Below are 18,733 nucleotides of genomic sequence, written 5' to 3'. Positions count from 1 at the left end.
TGTTGGATTAATGGATTTACTCAATGCTTCATCTACTGGTCGTTGGTGGTTAGTTGGCTCAGCAGTAAATCGACCAGTGAATGATTTGTCAGCTGTAAAATCCAAAGATGATGAAAAATCTAATTCATCTTTAAATCCTGAAGTATGAGTGCTGAGTTTTTGTTGATTTTTATCTTTATATTTACCAATCAATAAAGTCAATATTTTCTTGATTTTCGATGACAGGATTGTGTTGGGAAATACAATAGTTTCCGAAAACTGTCAGTACAAGTCACCATTTCATTTATTTGTGTGAGGGCTGTGAAAGTGCCCAGGTGCCCAAACCGAAGCAGGTGGTTTTCTTAGGGGACCACTCCCGGAGCCTTTGACCTAAAGATATGATCCACAAGGCAGTGGAGCATCGTAAGAAAATGCAGTCCCATGTTAGCCGGTGACCAACGATTGATTCATACGCCATTTGTTCCCTCAGGATACTGGAGCCCATGTACACCATTGGTTTGGAATCAGGGTTTTCCAACTCTCCTAGGTGAACTTTCCGTGTCCACCGACCCGGTTAAAGCGCTGGACATTCGCTTTTCATCCTCTCAATTTCGTAAACAACAGTGATGCCACGAGAAGGCAGTGAGTAGGACTTCCTTGGCAGAGGCTGTACATTCGCGTGGCCATGTGTATTAGCCAACACAGTTTTTTTGATCCCCATTTTCTAAATTTTCAATCTCTTGTGTAAGGCTGTGATCTAACATTTTGGATAGGTTATTCTCAAATATATCTCAAATTTTTTTCAAAGAAACATTCGCACATTTCATACCTATAGTAGAGGGGAACAAAACTTTGTTGATGTTTATGATTTACTTTTACTTACTTACGCCTGTTATCCCTCGTGGAGGAGGAGCATAGGCCGCACACCAGCATTCTCCATTCAACTCTGTCCTGGTCAATCCTTTCCAGTTCTTCCCAGTTAAAATTCATCTTTTTCATATCTGCTTCTATTTACCGACGTAATGTGTTTATGGCTGGATTAAACAAAATTTACTAGAGAGTTAGTACATGAATCTATTATCTCCAAGTTCATTTATCTCTTCATTTAATTGTTTTGTAAAGTCAGTAATCAAGATTCACAATGAATGTAAGGTCAGTCACTTATCAAGTACAGGTTTATGTACTCGCCTTTGAACCGGATTTTTGGTTTGATGTCTAGTGATACTACGCAGTTGTACACAATAAAGTAAATAAAACGGGAACTGAACTCGTGACCTAGTGACGGAAATCTGAGTGCTTTCACCAATAAGTATCCATTCCAATCTTTTCTAGATTTATATTTGACATGAATAATTTGATTTGCTAATATTTGGCAATTCTAATGCCTCATCGGCCATCAACAGACCTTTACAAAATCCTATTAAACTTTTCACATAAATTTACTTTGATTTTAGATGGTAGCCGTTGCAGAAAAACTTGGCCTACGTACAGCATCACGTCAATTAACATTTAGTATTTTAGTTTCTACTCCTGGTGGTCCAGATGCTACAGCTTCAGCTTTACTTAAAGCTTGTCATACTTCTGCTAATTTACCAGGTGTTCAACTTGGAGCAGGAAGTATAGCCGGTAGAGAAAGGGAAATGATTCATATTTTATTGCATTGTGTTATGTCTGAAATGCCTTTCAATCGTTTTTATCCACGTGTATTAGGTGGTATTCTAAATTGTCATCGACGATTTTTGGTAAGTAAGGGGGATAAATTGTGTCGTTTTTAATCATTTGATTATGACTGATTGAAGTGTTTCTAATTGATAAGTTTCTTTACCGCCTAATTTATTACGTCATATATATAATAGCGAATGTCGGAAGACTAGACGTTATCTGCGTTGTGCTTTCCGATGGTCTTATAGCCATAATAATAATAATAATTATTATTGTCATTATTATCATACAGTTTGTTATCAATACACTTACTTACTCTTGTTACTCTTCGTGGGATATAGGGCACCGACTTGGATTCTCCAACCAACTCTCTCTCCTGTGCTCTACTTTCCAGTTGTTTCCAAGCTCTATTCATTCTTTTGATGTTTTGCCTCCAGTTCCCAGCTCAATGTTATTTGTTATACCTCTTCTCCTTTACCCTTCAGAATTCCAAGTCAAGGTTTTTCTTGTGATACAGCTTGATAATTTCCGCAGTGTATATCAGATCAACCTCCAGCATCCTTTCCTAATTTCCTCTTCAGCTAGAATCTGGTTTGTTCTCTACCACAGTAGGTCGTTACTGATAATATCCAGCTAACGGTTCTGCATTATCGTGCGTAGACAATTATTCATAAATACTTGTATTTATTTGATGATGGTTATAATAGTTCTCCAAGTTTTAGCTCCATACAGTTGAACTGTTTTGACGTGTATGTTAAAGATCCTGACTGTACGCAAATCCATATATTTTATTTTGAATTATACTGATTGTATAATATGTAGTAGTGTTATATCTGAAGCGTTTCGAATTCACTAGTTAGCGAACGGAACAAAGACTTGTGACCAGAGACCAATAAGCTAGCTATTCTGACGCGTCCCAGACCCAGCTAACTAGAGTAAGAAGTCCAAATTGGAAGCGGGGGAAATATATTCCGTAGCAGCCAGAAGCACAGTAATCGTAAGGGGAAAAAATCAAACGTTTATATACAGCAATAAATTGTCCTTGGGCAGCATCACAAAATAGCTCACTCAAAGATACAACGGACGAATAGCGTTCAAGATATTTTCCAAGTGGGAAATACGACTCGAAGGTAAAAAGAGTGCTTTTGGCGCGAAAACAAAGAAATTCAAATTTTCAAAATAAAATTACAAAAATAGGCCATTTACCAAGTAAGTTCTGAGGATTTGACATCCCCAACAAGTAGTGTAATGAATAAGAACACAAATGGGGACAATCGAATGTATTTGAACAAAAAATTACAGAATATCTTAGTCAAATCTGAGAACTATACAAAGTTGACTGTTCCTTTTTGTAAATATCAGTCAATCATCTCAGAATTAATTGTTCTTTCGTTTCCATATCAATCATTCTTTGTTCTCGTTCTGTTGTCTTTGATTTTCTTGACCTTCTATTACCAGATATTTCACTTTCGATTGATGATACATACTACTTATATCTATCGACATTAGTAGTACACACCATAGTAGTATACTACCAGACATTTCATTCTCTATTGATGATACATACTACTTATATCTATCGACATCAGTAGTATACTGCCCATCTGTCAATGTTAGAGTACATTATTTTTGTAGATGAATAAAAGAGAAGCTTTCCACAATTTTTATAGTTAAGATCATGAGTCAATTGAAGCTAGACCACCGTGGAAAGCCTGGAAGCACTGGACGGCCGTTTCGTCCTATTATGGGACTCCTCAGCGGTGCGCATCCACGAACCCGCTCTCGCGAGATTCGAACCCAGGACCTACCAGTCTCGAGCCAGAGCTCTTAACCGATAGACCACTGAGCTGGCATCCAATGGTGTTAATGTCTAACCTCAACCAATCCACAAATTATTATTATTCAAGGTATTTCACAATGAAAATTTTAATTTTAATTTTATTTTAGATGATGATCAAGTGTGGATTTTGGGATATTTTAAATAATAATAATTTAACAGTTGAAGCTAAATCTAATGCTGGTCGAGCATTAGGTTTACTTTGTCTTGTTTATAATTTTCCATTAACTGTATTAAAGGTGAGGTTTATTTATTTTTATTGTGTTCTACATACTCTTTGTTTTGTTTTTGTTTTACGACAAACAACACAATACATGGAGCTAACTCTTTTCAATGTTACAAAATTATGGGTCTTACTTACTTACATCAACATTCTCTATCCAACCCTGTCCTGGACAGTCCTTTTCAGTTCTTTCCAATTAACATTCATTTTTTTCATATCTGTTTCTATTTCCCGACATAATGTGTAATTTGGCCTTCCACTTTCCTCCGCGATTCCGAATTAGGGCTTGCCTCGTGATGTAGTTTGATGATTTCCGTAATATATGTCCTATCCACCAACTCCACTGTTTTTTCTTAATTTCCTCTTCAGCTGGAAGCTGGTTTGTCTTCTCCTACGGAAGTGTGTTGCTGATGGTATACGGCCAGTGAATGTTGAGTATTTTGCGTAGACAACTGTTTATAAATACTTGTACCTTCTTGACGATGGATGTAATAGTTCTACAAGTTTCAGCTCCGTACAGTAGGACTGTTTTGACGTTCGTATTGAAGATTCTGACTTTGAAGTTAGTTGACAGTTGTTTTTAGTTCCGCCTGTAGCTCTTCTAGAATTACTGCCGGTCCCAAGCCCAGGTAAACCAGGAGGGTTGGGCATCCCTTAGAAAACTAACTCCAAAAAGACGCTAACCAGAAAAAATTATGGGTCTTAGTTTTTGTTTAATTCATCACATTGTTTAAAAACAATGCAACCTATATACGTGCATCGATTTAATATTATCCTAAAGATTTTGATTAGTAAATGTGTACATTTACTACAGTATTTCGATTGAATGTTTTGATTATTTACCAATAATGAATATCATTTTATCTAACTGTTAGATATCAACTGTATCAAGTCACATTGGAATTTTAATCGATAGTATTTTATCAATACTAAGATCCATAAACTTGTTAGAGATTTGTACGACATTCGTTACTGATAGGGTTATGGTTATGTTTTGCTAATATTTGTTCATTTGAACACATAAATATTGGTACAAGGGGGCACCAGATATATATGCGCCACACGAAAAATGTCATTTCATTTAATGGTGCAAGGGCTATGATACTGCCCGGATTCCCAGACCGAAACAGATATTTTCCCTAAGAGGCCACACCCCGAGCCTTTGACCTAAAGATATGATCCACAAGGCAGTGGAGCATCGTGAGGAGATGCAGTCCCATGGTAGCCGGTGACCAACAGCAGGTTCATTCGCCATTCGTTCCATCAGAATACTGGAGCCCATGTGCACCATTGGTTTGGAATCAGGGTTTTCCAACTCCCCTAGGTGAACTTTCCGTGTCCACCAACCCGGTTAAAGCGCTGGACATTCGCTTTTCGTCCTCTCAATTTCTTAAGCAACACCCCCTCCTTGAGACGGCAGTGAGTAGGACTTCCCTTACTATGACAAAACAGTTGTTCAATACTTCAATTAGTATTGTTTGTATCATTCCATTGATGTTTAGGGCTGCAACTGGTCAGTGGGTCTTCCCAGGACTCAGTAGCTGAGTGGATAACGCGATGGCGTTTGAAGCGAAAGGTACTGGGTTCGAGTCCCAGAATACGCATCAACTTTGAGATGTAGGCACATCCAGCTGACGAGTTCCAAATAGGACGAAACGCGCGTCAAACTAGATTCCACTGCTAACCACTATCCATCTTTGCTTACAAAGTTGTCCAATACTTCTTGGTTTATAATGGTTTTTTGGTTTTAACTAAGATCAGTCAGTTATGTAAATATTGAACATTGAATAATCTTAACAAACTCTTGTCGGAATATATATATAATTGTAAGCAAAGTAGGATAGTGGCTAGCAGTGGAATCCTTTGCGCGCTTTTCGTCCTATTTGGGACTCGTCAGCTGGATGTACCTGCATCTCAGTCTTGTTGATGTTCACTCTGGGACTCGAACTCAGTACCTTTCGCTTCAAACGCCATCACGTGATCCACTCAGCTACTGAGTCCTGATAGCCACTTGCCTGACCAGTTCCAGTCCTAAACATCAATGGGAAGATTCAAACAAGTAATAATAAGTGAATATATATATAATTATACGAGCCTTAACATAAAAGTATAAGTTTATAACACTATAAAGTTAACTTCCATTAAGTCTATATCCTGTTTTCTTTTCTTATTTTCTATTAGAATTATAATTTTGGTGATAATAGTGAAGGGAATATTGCTTTTTTACAATATACAATTATGGAATTATGTACTGGTGAATATCAAATTGTTTTATCTAAATTTATGCAATTATCAACTTATACAAGACTTTGTCGTAATTGTCGAATATTTATGCGTAAACATTTAATAAATGAAATGGATAATAACAGCCAATTTGATTGTAATTTTAAAGCTATTGTCATGAAACTTGTTACAGATATGCGTGAGGCGGAATCATTTTAACTGATGTAATTTATGATTGTTGCTTCAATGGTGTTTTGTTTGTACATAATTATGATGTATATAAATAAATATCTTGATAATTCAACGGGTTTCTTCATAAGAATTTCTAATAAAGAACTACCTTGTGGGGATTATTTATTTAATTTGAACGCATAAATATTGGTACAAAGGAGGCACTAAATATATATGTGCCGCACAAATCTCATTTGATTTGTGTAAGGGCTGTGATACTGCCCAGATGCCCAAACTAAAGCAGGTGGTTTTCTTAAGGGGCCACACCCTGAGCCTTCTTCCTAAAAATCTGGTCCACAATGCAGTGGAGCATTGTAAGGAAATGCGGTCCCTTGGTAGCCGGTGACCAATGATTGATTCGTACGCCATTTGTTCCCTCAGGATACTGGAGCCCATATGCACCATTCGTTTGGAATGAGGGTTTTCCAACTCCCCTAGGTGAACTTTCCGTGTCCTCCAACCTGGTTAGAGCGCCAGACATTCACTTTTCGTCCTCTCAATTTCGTAAACAACACTTGTGGCACGAGAAGGCAGTGAGTAGGACTTCCCTGACAGAGGCTATATATTCACGTGGCCATGTGGGAGCATTTGGAGAGGGAGAGTGGACTCTCCCCACTCTCGGTCATACCAGGGCATTTGGGGGCCCTGTCAGACTATATACAAGTCTGACTAAGCAGAAAACCAATCTTTATTTTCCTCGCCCACACATCACTTGGTTGCTACTTTTAAGTTGTTAAGATGCGATAAAACTAACAGTGAAGTAGAACAGATGGGATGCAGTGGAGAAAATTTTCTTTTCAATGATTTCATTTATTTAAGCTGTATTCACTGATATCAATCCATAACGAAAGACATTTGAAAACAAGTTTAGGTGAACCCTCGAAATCTTCGTCTAATCAGTGGCCCACTGTGTAGACAGATTCCAATGGGAAGTGGTGATTGGTGGTGTTACACCGTTTCGCGTGTAAGAAAGCCTGTGTCGATAGCGTAGGATAGTCCCTGAAGTGTATCTCAAGTTACTTAGAGTTGTAAGTATGAATTATTGGGTTGTGGCTTAGTGGATCATGACATCCAAGGCTTCCCTGCAGAGTAGCAAATGCATGTTGGTTAAGAGTCTCATTCTGAGTAGAAGTAGCTGTTCGCGGACATATGGATTTCAGTGGTATTCGATCAGATTGTTGATGAATACGTCCAAAAAACTTTAATATGGTAATCAGCAGGAGGATTCTTATATAGCAACTACATAGTAAGGAACCCTTGGAACAAATTGTGAAAACTGTTCAGGGGGATATAGCCATGGAGGTCTCCACTCTAAATATTATATATCGCGAGGGATTAACCAGTTACTAGTCAGTCAACTCCATTGTCATGTGAACTAAAGATACATGATATTAATGTTTAGTGACCTGTTACGTACCCCCATCAATTGATCATTCTGCCCACAGTACAATCGCTTTTCCTAATACCTAGTGCTGCATGAAACGCTTCCTCCGTATGCTAGATAGACAACCTAAAATATTTACCATGATCTAACACTTTATACGATGAAGTATATGTTTCTCGGCATTAGTATTGCATTTAGTAATACTTGTGTTGTTAACGTGTATCTTCCAAGTAAGACTTCATAATCAATGTTTACTTATTATGACCATCAACATCTGATTTGAGGAATTTATCCTTTAATAGTGTCACGAACATTCCGTCTAACCAATCAAGTGAAAGTCTCCATTTGCCGTTGTTCTTGTTACTAAGACTGCCATAATTTTAATTTAGCATTGATACTTGTAGAACATCTGGGTCTTAGGGAATTACAAATATATGGATATAAGCATATTAAAATTGGTTTTTATATTATATATAATGCAAGAAAATCGAGATGAAACAAAACGTTAATTAGTATCTTACGTGCAATAATCATTTAAATGTGCTGTAAACCTTACTCTTTTCCCAGAACGCGTTGTTTTGAGTTTATTTTCAAATATTGCCAAAGTATTATCGTGAGTGTCGGCTATCGGATGCGGTATCGCATGTGTAAAACTCGTGTCTTTCGACTGTACTGAAGGAAAATCGATATGAATAGGGTTTCCCTCCAAATATGCGGATTTGATGCGATCGATGCTGATGCTATCGTTAGTTCCATTCTGATATTACTTAGGCTTACTCTGAATAACTTTGAGGAGTCCTTCGTATGTCGTTTGGAGAGGTTGTCAAAGTGAGTCTTGACGTAAAAAGACGTGTGTACTATATTGTTGGGCAGGCTGAACGAAAACATCAGTTTACTGCGTCAGCCCACTGTGAAACCTTTGTAGCTGATAGTGACAGCGTTCTGTCTACCCGTTTGCTTGTGGTGGTATGCGGTCGTTCGGAAGCGAGTGATTCCTAATAGTATGGTAAGACAACGGAAAAGTCCAGGTTCGAACTGGCGTTCGTGGTCTGTAGTGATGGTTGAAGGGCAGTCGAAATTTGCTACCCATCGTTCGACGAAGGCGCGGGCCCTGTTTCAGCAGTAATGTCCTTGATGGGTGTTGCTTCTGGACATCGACTGAAACTGTCTACACAATTTGAGAGGTAGGAGAGTCTATCTGAATCTGGTAAATGTCCTACCAAATCCAGATGTACATGGTCGAGGCGGGCATCAGGAGTTTTGAAAGAGCCTAAGGGTCATTTGTTTTGGTATGATTGAACGGTCCCTACCCGTATATGTGTCGCAGAATAAGGTTTCCTTACCCGTTCCCATCTGTTTAATGCGCAGTTTAAGGGTTGTTGTGGATGACTCGTGCTGAAGATCAGTGTCCTCTTTTTTAAAGCTGGGCGAGTCTAAGGAGGTCGATTCTTTGGAAGCTGTTCAAGGAAGTTATATGAGGCAAGGAGTCAGCAACTACATTTTTTTGCTCCAGAAATGTGTTGTATATCTGAAGTAAACTGCGAAATGTAGTCCAGTTGTCGAGACTCACGAAATGAATACTCGTCTGAATATGAGATTAAAGAGAAAGTAAGGGGGTTATGATCAGTAAAAAGGGCGAATTCCCGGCCTTTGATAGTGTTGAAAATGCTGTACAGCACAATACATAGTTAGGAGTTCCCTGCCGAATGTGCTATGCCTCGATTCAGTGTCTAGCAACCGTTTCGAGAAGAATGCTAAAGTTTGCCATGAGTGGTTGATCCATTGTTGTAAGAATCCTCCGACTGCTGAGTCGGATGGGTCGCCTGTGATGCTGATGGACGCTGTCATGCACATCACTTGATTTCGCACTTCTACGAAGTTCGTCGGTTAGCGGTTTCATAAGGGGCGCGCATTTTGGTGTGAACGGTCAATAGAAACTTACAAGGTTGTTAAATGTGTGTAATTGCTGAATGGTGGTCGGTTCTGGATAATTCAGAATGGCCGTCACTTTGCTTCTAAGAGTTCGGATGCCTTGAGGATCAATAGTGTGTCCTTGGGCTATCTAAGGAGTCGTTTCCGATTTGGCATTTCTGTTTACAGTAACGCCACGCTTTTGCAGTCAGTAGAAAAAATGTCCAGATGGAGATAGGATTCTCTGTCCGTACTTGCTATTAGGTAGTCATCATCATACGCATGTACGAAGTTGAGACCTCGAAAAGTGTCATCTATGAACCTTTGTAAGATCTGGGCAGCATTTCTTATGCCGAAAGGCACTAGCAAAAACTCTCAGAGACCGAAAGGATTTATAACATTGAGTTCAGGAACGTCTTCATTAGCCATAGGAATTTGGTCATAGGTTTTAACGAAGTCAGTTTTCGAAAGGACTTTCAGGGGAGTCGTCAAACCGTGAATGTGAGGCAACGGGTATCGATTGGGAATGGTTTTCACACTCAAACGCCGATAGTTGCCAGTTGGATGCCAATCATCGCTGTCCATTTTAGAGACCATTAGCAAGGGAGATGCCCATGTATTGTTTGACAGTCGAAAGATTCCTAAATCTATCATGTGGTCGAATTCGTTTTTGGCCAACCTCAGCTTTTCGGGAGCCAGTCGGCGGGCTTTCGAGAATATAGGTGGTCCTGTATTCGTGATACGATATATTACATTGCAATTTCAGTTGCAGTTGGCATATCCCAAAGAACCTATCGCGTAATTGTTGATAGAACAGTAATTAATAATATAATACATCTGCAGGGGTAGGTACACAACATTTTAAAAGGCATGATCTACAATTTACGGCATTTACTGGTTCACAGTATTCATCCCAAGGAGGGTTATTTATTAAATATAATGGATATGTCCTGTGCCTAGCTGTAACTGGAGATAATCTGCAACCGGAATGAGAAGTTACACTAACAGATACATTAGTGTATCCGTCTACAAGCCTCCGTTTGAGCATCTCAATGAGCAGGTTGTGGTGTTGAAGAAGGTGTATCCCAATGATTGGCATAGAAACATCTGCAACAACGAAGATCCAGTGAATGGGTTCGAGTAAACCCAAGTTTTGATAGACGTACCTTATAACCATATGTGGTGATTGGCTTTCCATTTGCCGCCTGTAAGTTTAAAACCGGTTCGTGTGTTTGGTTGTTAGAATTTGCAGTAAGAACGCTAACTTCTGCGCCAGTATCGACGAGGTAGCGAACTTTCGTTGTCACATCAGTGACGTATAACAGACGGCAATGCAGCAGCCTCTGCACCAATGGGCCTCAACATAAACAAACGAAAAGGCAAGATTCTCAAATACAACACGGAGAACACCAACCCAGTCACATTTGATGGAGAAACTCTGGAAGATGTAGAAACATCCACGTACCTCGGAAGCATCATTGATGAACAAGGTGAATCTGATGCAGATGTAAAGGCGAGGATCGGCAAAGCAAGGATCACATTTCTACAGTTGAAGAACATATGGAACTCAAAACAACTCTCAACTAACTTCAAAGTGAGAATCTTCAATACGAACGTCAACACTGTCATACTGTATGGAGCTGAGACATGAAGATCTACGACAACCATAGCCAAGAAGTTACAAGTATTTATAAACAGTTGTTTACGCAAAATACTCAACATTCACTGGTTGGGTACTATCAGCAACAGCCTACTGTGGGAGAGGACAAACCAGCTACCAGCTGAAGAGAGAATTAAGAAAAGATGTTGAAAGTGGATACTAAATGCGTTAAGGAAATCATCAAACTGCATCGCGAGGCAAGCCTTAATGAATTTTATGGTGAAATTTAGAATCGTCATTCACCGAACTACTTTATTTTGATTTCGACCGGGCGATAGCGCGTATCTGAACCATTTCATATAGCTTTTGTTTGTTACCTGCACCCACTGCCTCATGTACCACTTGGTTTCGGGTCAAGTCATCTGTTTTATAGGCGTTTTCGCTAGTATCTAGCTTTATTCTTAAGAACTAAGGATAACATATTATTATGACTTACCAAATTCTTTTTTTCCTCTATTATCGTTCATATACCTAGGTTTTTGCCTGGAGGTATTGGTGACCCACTGCTATTAGACACGGAAGCCCGTTAAGCGAAAGCTTCTTCTATTCCGTCCTCAACCATTTGAACCATTTGAACCATTTAATTATTTATCTAGGCCAACGTATGCTGGTGGAAATATGATCTGTGGGGTGAGTCGAACGCTATAGTTTACACTGTCTTTCTTTTCTGGAAAGGCAAGTGAGGTTTACCCCTTACTTTCTGGTTAGGGATATATGTGCTACACCTGTTTGCTGGCCGAATTCCTTTGCATATGTCAATGCTGCTTCTTTACATTCTTTCATCTGTCCAGATAACGTTATATACTCCATCAGAATAGATGGTATGAGCAGTTTGAGAAACTAACTCATGATGAAGATGCCTCTCAAACTAGTCAGGTCGGTTGTTGAAAACTCAGCGTAAACAATCTTGAAACTTGGGGAGGAAGATTATTTGCGTAAAATCCCTAACATTTTAAGTAAATCCAACATTTCAATCGACAAACTGGTACAAGCTTTTCAAGAGATTATAACTGAACGTTGGATCTACTTAAGGTTCAGTCGCTGAGACTTTCACAAGCATGGCTTACATCCCTATTGCATTACATTACCCGTAACTGAAGTACTGTAATTCTATTCCTTCAAATTTAGGCAGAAGTTCCTATAAAAATTTGGGACCTTATTTGGAACTTTAATGAAAACACGAAAATATCTATGGTGGTAAATGATATAATCACACCTATATGCATCCACTTTACCAGATAAATGAACTGAAAGTCATACTTTCCTTACTTTCTGTGGATTGTACCTTGAAAGCGTTTGAGCTAATTGTATCGCGGTTATTCCAATAATTTTGCAGGTGATGTTAGTTTTTGTTTTAAGTAGTTGTAAGTTAACAACAAACACTGGAAACCATAATGTCTTGTTTGCCTCAAAATGAATAAATACATCAATGTATCGTAGCACCGTGGATTTTATATGATGGATTATGCTAACAGCAGTCTCGATCCTGAGGTTCTTGAGTTCTATCGTCCAAACAGGTCAAAGCACATTCGTTGCCATTCTCATCATCACACACATCAGTTTGTCCATCCTAGACGCCTTCATAATTCCCAGCCTACTAATCAGACACAACTGTCAATCACACCATACAATAAAAATTCCAATTATGCAACTCCTAACATTCATCATGGGAACATGGCAAATTTTCAGGATTCACGAATACATCACCATCGACCTCAGCTTCAGCCACATGTTGTTCATAAACAACATACGGAACATTATCACTATCATGTAAATCAAAATGCATACAGGTCTTCTGTGAGTCCTCAAAATCTTGGGAGTACATGTGGGGGAAGTATAAATGCACTCACATCAACTAGTGGTGTTAGTAGTAATTCCGGTAGTTTGTGCACTAGCAGCAGCTCTCATTCAAGCCACAAATCCGGTACTAGTCTTCGTGCTGTAGATCTTATTCCTTTATTGAAGAAAAAGATTGCACTTTTACCTGGTGGTAGGTCGAGAAGAGGTGGACCCTTATTATGTTTTCCTTCCAATTCACGGGCTGATGAAATCCCTATTGAGGACTTGTATGTCCTTGTGAGGTATCTCACCTACCTCCCCGACGACAAAGTCAAGAGGTTGGGGTTTGTAGTAATAATCGATATGCGAAGTGGGACAACTTGGCATAGTGTCAAACCGATTTTGAAAGTAAGTTCATTGAGTATTCGATACTGATTATGATCTAGGTACTAGAAGAATGTCTAGGTCAAGACGTAACCTTGACATTCATAATTAAACCTGACAAGTTCCTTGAGAAACACAAGGCTCAGCTGGCGAGTGGAAAATTCAGTTTTGAAATACAATTAGTGTCTGTGGAGTCTTTGTTTCGTGAAGTTGATCCTAGCCAGTTAACTGCTGAAATGGAGGTTAGTTTTATATTTTCAAAACAATTATGACATCCTAACTATGTATGATAGGAGGCATATCCCATTCGTGCTTGCTAATATTACTTACATATTATTTTAGACATTATGGCTCCATCAATTTGTCGATAGTTATTGCTCAGACTTTCATAGACTTATGTTGAACGTTTTGTTACGTTTTTAATCTTGAATTTCGCATGTAATTGCCACTCCCCGATAATGTCGAAAAAATTTTCCTTCCCGAATTATTTCTTCTACTACACGATGGGTTCCTACTAGTCATTTCCTTGTGTTCTCTCGGCACAATTGACCTTATACTTTCAGTTACCGCCTAGTATATACTGATGTTAAAACACTTGGGCTTCGGCCTTTAGGTTTTTCACTCCATCTGATTTGTTATTGGCAACCAGGTAGTATTAGCCTTCAAAAGTGGGTATTATACCTGATTATAAGAGTCTATGCTCGGTTACGGAGTTGCGTCGCTGGTTAAGTAAGTGCTATTAGTTTGTTTTCCATGATTTGATCTTGCTGATACTTGAAAGACTATGGATGCTTAAAACTTATAAGTCAGCAGTCACCTGGTTCGGTTTATTAACATTTTCATGTTATTTTGTGCAGTTTCACACACCAGTCAACATACAACATAATAATCTAAAGTTACATTTATTTTAGTCATCATACTTTCCTTAATTTCACCATACACGAGCAATGGTGCTTAGTATTTCTAGTTAACTTTCTTTTTAGTCGGTTAGTATCCATCTGGCATCCTTTTGTTATTACTGGTGGGGTCGCCGTACAGCAACACTTTATTTTCACGCTCCAACTAAGCAGTAGGGTTCAGGACTGATCTCACCTCTCCATGCTGATTGTGGTTGGATCATGGGAGAAACATATCTAGGTGAGACTCCATTTGTCTTGCAGTCCCTCTTTTCTCTTCAATTTTCCTCATTATAATCCCTATTATATTCGGTCTCTTACAGTTTATCTTACCATATCTAACTTGATGTAATAACTTAAACTATCACATATGTGTACCAGACTCTAGTGATGACTGATGGCGGAGCAGTATGATAATGAATTATCTCAATTATTTCTACTGTCACCCAAGATTTGGTATTGCTGGTTTTTACGTCTACTTAACCTTTCATTAGGTAGCATGCATTTATTCACCGGGTTCCTAATCAGTATCGTGTTTTGTTTCACACTGTTTAACACTGATAATAATAGCAATTTAACTCATCAATGTAGTATACGTTCGTGTAACAAGTAGTAAACTACACCGATTGTAATAGTATTGCTTCCGAGGTCGAAATAGGTTTAACGGGGAGGACACTAGCATTTAAATTGTTTAGTCTCAATGCTAATTTGCACTATAATTACTGATGGAACTATTTGACAATAATCACATTATTCTCTACCTTTGTCTATAACTTATTGCTACTTAAGTTTGACATTGAGAAATTGCATTGCTCGTTAATTTAAAAAAATTGTTGGTACAATTATTTTGAATTCGGGGTTGTGGGGATTGTTAAATTTTATTGAAATCATGAACCGATCAATGTAAGGCCACCATTGAAAACCTGGAAACACTGGACGACTGTTTCTTGTATTGGTTGAAGTTATACATTAAGACCGTTGGATGCTGACTCAGTGGTCTAGAGATTGAGCGTTCGCGCGAGACGGAAGGTCCCGGGTTCGAATCCTGTGTAATGTACTGCGAATGTGCATTGTTGAAGAGTCCTGTACTAGGACGAAACAGCCATCCAGTGCTTACATGTTTTCAGTGGCGGTCTGACATTGGTCAGTTCATGACATCAGTGATAATCATTTCGAGATGTACAAGAGCAGTCACTAAAAATGCAATTTACAGGTGGATAATTAAACATGCAACAAATAAAGCTGAATTTCAGATAGTGATCAATTTTGCGATTGGTTTTACAGTAATTGTGTAATTTATTTAAATCTTTAAAGGGAAGTCTTCCATATCATCATGAAGAGTGGATCAAAATTCGTTGCTGTCTCGAGGAATTCTTTTTATTTGCAAATGATATGTCAGACAAGTTTGGTCAGCTTTATTGTTTTTTGGACAGAAAACCCAATCCAGAATCTGTTGACGAAGCTAAACGTGCTTTAGAAGAGCATAGATCAGTACGCCTAAAAGTGAGTTATTATCCTGCATGTTATTGTGACCACTGAATAGTGTCGTTGACTTTTCTGAAAATCTTGTCAACATACTTAAACTATTGTCTTCGTACTGTCGTTTCGAACACTAATTTTTATTGCTTCCGTTAGTTACGTAGTTCCTCAGTCATTTCCCCTTTATTATTTAAACATCTTTTTCATAGATTGTTCAAGCTCCGGTCCCAGCTCTTGAAGCAGAAGCTGATCGACTAACATCATGGTTACGTTATGGTATAACTGCATCACAATCTAGTGCCAATGCATCCTCTGTAAATTCTGGTTCTCAAACATGTTCTATTACTACTGCATCCGGGGGTGGTGCATCTTTTCTTGCAACATCATGGGTATCTATGAATCCTGATTTCCAACAGGTAAGAAAAAGCCTCTTCTGATTTTTCGGATAAAATAATTCTCGGTTGTAATATTTCTGTATTGCTTCATAAATATTTAATACAACCTTTAAATATTGATGGCATGGTTTACACAATAGTCGTAATTTGTAATTGGAGGCAGGATGATGTTTTTCGAGGTCGATCACAGTATCACAGATGTATTCATACCTTATACTCTCTTTATACTCATATTTTTAACAAATCCATTCTGTTTACCTTCCAATTTTTTGTATTTTTAAACTATTTAATTTTCCGTCGTTAAGATTAGTACAACTATAATTTTCCATCTGATATATCCTCAATTTCTGTCCTTACCATCGTTGATACTTATTTAGGCTCTTAACTCTCAGTCAGTCAGTCAGTCAGTCACAACGTAGAACTTTGTACGTACGTACATCACTTCGAGTTGCCATACCACATTAGCACAGAGATGAAGTCGCCGATTCAAATCCTATAGTGGTAGAAGTAGTAAGAGTATAAGCAGTAGTCCAAAAGATTTGGGTTTGATGATGCTATTCAAGGAGTATAATCCAGTGAAATAAATTTGGAAAGAGAAAAAGGATAGGGATATGAGGAATTTAGAGGATTAGAATTTGGTAGAACACAAAGAGTGGATGCACCTTCGCCATTGCAAACGATTTTGAGTCATGTCATTCAAAGTCTCTAACCACCGATTGCTATCATCTTGCTCTTAACTCTAGTTTTATTAATTTCCTTTTTATGCGCTGATTTGAAATGTGGCAACTTGGGCTAATACATATTTGTGTCAGACCATAAATTGTCTACGGCCTATGCTCCATTGGGAGTAACAGGCGTAAGACTGAAGACTGAACCATAAATTGTCTATGATTGAATGACTAACTGATAAGCTTAACGAGTATATGTTAATGATTATCAGGAAGGAATATTATTACAAGACACTGCAGATTTTACTTTCACATGAAATAATCCAGGGTTTAAAAAACAAATGTCATCACCTTTTTAAGTTTAAAGAGATTTCCTGGTTGACTTTTTATAAAGTACATCTTACTAAAAAACTTTTTGACACTTAATTAATCATTATCAGTTTGCTGATTCATATTCTCCGACCATACAAATGTAGGTTTAACGTCGTCAAGACATGAATTATTGTCTTAAAATTTTAAAGTTAACATAGTTAATATATTCTCCTCATATATTGAGTAACTTATTTCGCTGTTTATGACTCCTACCACTGAGATTAAACATTTCATTGACTATACATTTAAATGTTTACGAAGTAGAATAATCGATTCTACATATTCGATAATTACAAAATACTCATTCTTATCGTTCATTAAAATCCGTTGTACTCCACCTTTATACTGGTTGAATCTAACAATTCTTTCTAATAAATGTCAATTTGTATAACAATTTCTTAAACCTTACAACCTAGGACTCTAGTCTTAGCCATTATACCACGAAAACTTATTCTTTCTTAGTCTAGCCGCGTGATTATTTCGACCAGTGGTCATCAGTTAAGTGAAATGGCTGAAAATTGTTTACAATGACACAGGTGCATTCACTCTTTGTCTTCCCTTAGATCGTTAGTTTCTAAATCAATCAGCTTATATACTTTCTTTTATTCTACTAATCCATATTTTCTTGAGTTGCACGTTCAGTGTCTAATTTGTTACCACTAACACTGTGACTATCCCTACTACTGTGAGATTTACGTTGATAATTTCAAGTCGTTGTGCTAATGGGTTGGGTTGTGGCAATTTTAATCAATGTACTAGCTCTATGTTTCATTTAACTGACTAAATTTTTATGGCGGGCTTCATTCAGCTTACCACTGTGCAGTGTTAGTTTATATCTAACTCGTTCTTTAATTGAATATTTCCTAATTGTAAAGTGTACATAAACTTGTACTTGTCCTTACCTAGGAAACAGGTACTAGGTAAGGATGGAAAATCTATTGATGAAGTAGTGAAACTTCATCAGTTGAGATGGCTGGGACATGTGTTACGTATGCCCAACCACCGACTGCCCCGATGTGCAATGCTTTATGGTGTAGGATTAGGTTGGAAGAAAGCTAGAGGCGGCCAGACCAAAACGTGGCACAAATCCATGAAGTCATTGACAATTGGACTGAGCCATGTTGGTAGGTGTAGACTACCTGGTTGGGATTCGCGAGATGATAGCAATCGATGGTTAGAGACGTTGAATGACATGACTCAAAATCGTTTGCAATGGCGAAGGTGCATCCACTCTTTGTGTTCTACTAAATTCTAATCTTCTGAATTCTTCATATCTCTTTTTTTTTAATTATTTCCAAATTTATTTCACTGGATTATACTCCTTGAACAACATCTTCAACCCCTAATCTTTCCGATTACTGCTTATATTCTTACTACTTCTACCACTATAGGATTTGAATGGACAACTGTATCTCTGTGCTAATGTGATATGGCAACTCGAAGTGATGTACGTACGTACGAAGTTCTACGTTGTGACTGACTGACTGACTGACTGAAAGTTCGGATTGGTGAAATCGGCTACAAATGCTTAAGGTTATTTTACATATTGTTTGATTTTGTTTTAGAATTACTTAGATCTCCGAACAAATTTTCAATAAGTTATTCTGTTTTTTGTGTAGTTTTTGAACTCTGTCATCTTTTCAGCTCTAA

At 38.0% G+C, this 18,733-nt stretch overlaps 2 protein-coding genes and 1 non-coding gene across 4 annotated transcripts in view; all 3 read left to right on the top strand.

Moving 5' to 3' along the window:
- The window catches only part of Smp_162960.1 (hypothetical protein), a gene marked incomplete at its 5' end in the record, with an annotated part of 15,668 nt that extends 9,442 nt beyond the window's left edge, over positions 1–6,226 (top strand). The window contains 3 exons of one of the 2 annotated variants that reach the window (XM_018790225.1): positions 1,441–1,721; positions 3,589–3,717; positions 5,883–6,226. In XM_018790225.1, the coding sequence (XP_018655590.1) occupies positions 1,441–1,721; positions 3,589–3,717; positions 5,883–6,143 (671 nt within the window). In that variant the 3' untranslated portion in view covers positions 6,144–6,226. Of the gene's footprint in view, positions 1–1,440; positions 1,722–3,588; positions 3,952–5,882 lie in introns of those variants that run through there. The other variant, XM_018790226.1, reaches the window with a different exon arrangement.
- Smp_tRNA_02433_Pseudo_TTG.1.1 lies at positions 5,234–5,305 on the top strand. The gene has a single exon. It is a non-coding gene (tRNA).
- A 6,342-nt stretch (positions 6,227–12,568) lies between the features above and the next one.
- The window catches only part of Smp_162970 (putative kalirin), a gene marked incomplete at its 5' end in the record, with an annotated part of 48,799 nt that continues 42,634 nt past the window's right edge, over positions 12,569–18,733 (top strand). The window contains 4 exons of the mRNA XM_018790224.1: positions 12,569–13,297; positions 13,336–13,515; positions 15,484–15,672; positions 15,858–15,962. Of these exons, the coding sequence (XP_018655589.1) occupies positions 12,569–13,297; positions 13,336–13,515; positions 15,484–15,672; positions 15,858–15,962 (1,203 nt within the window). The remainder of the gene's footprint in view (positions 13,298–13,335; positions 13,516–15,483; positions 15,673–15,857; positions 15,963–18,733) is intronic.

Source organism: Schistosoma mansoni, chromosome W, assembly GCF_000237925.1.
Source record: "Schistosoma mansoni strain Puerto Rico chromosome W, complete genome".
Taxonomy (NCBI): Eukaryota; Metazoa; Platyhelminthes; class Trematoda; order Strigeidida; family Schistosomatidae; genus Schistosoma; species Schistosoma mansoni.
The sequence above is the reverse complement of the archived record's forward strand: the minus strand, read 5'-3'. Positions and strand labels throughout refer to the sequence as shown.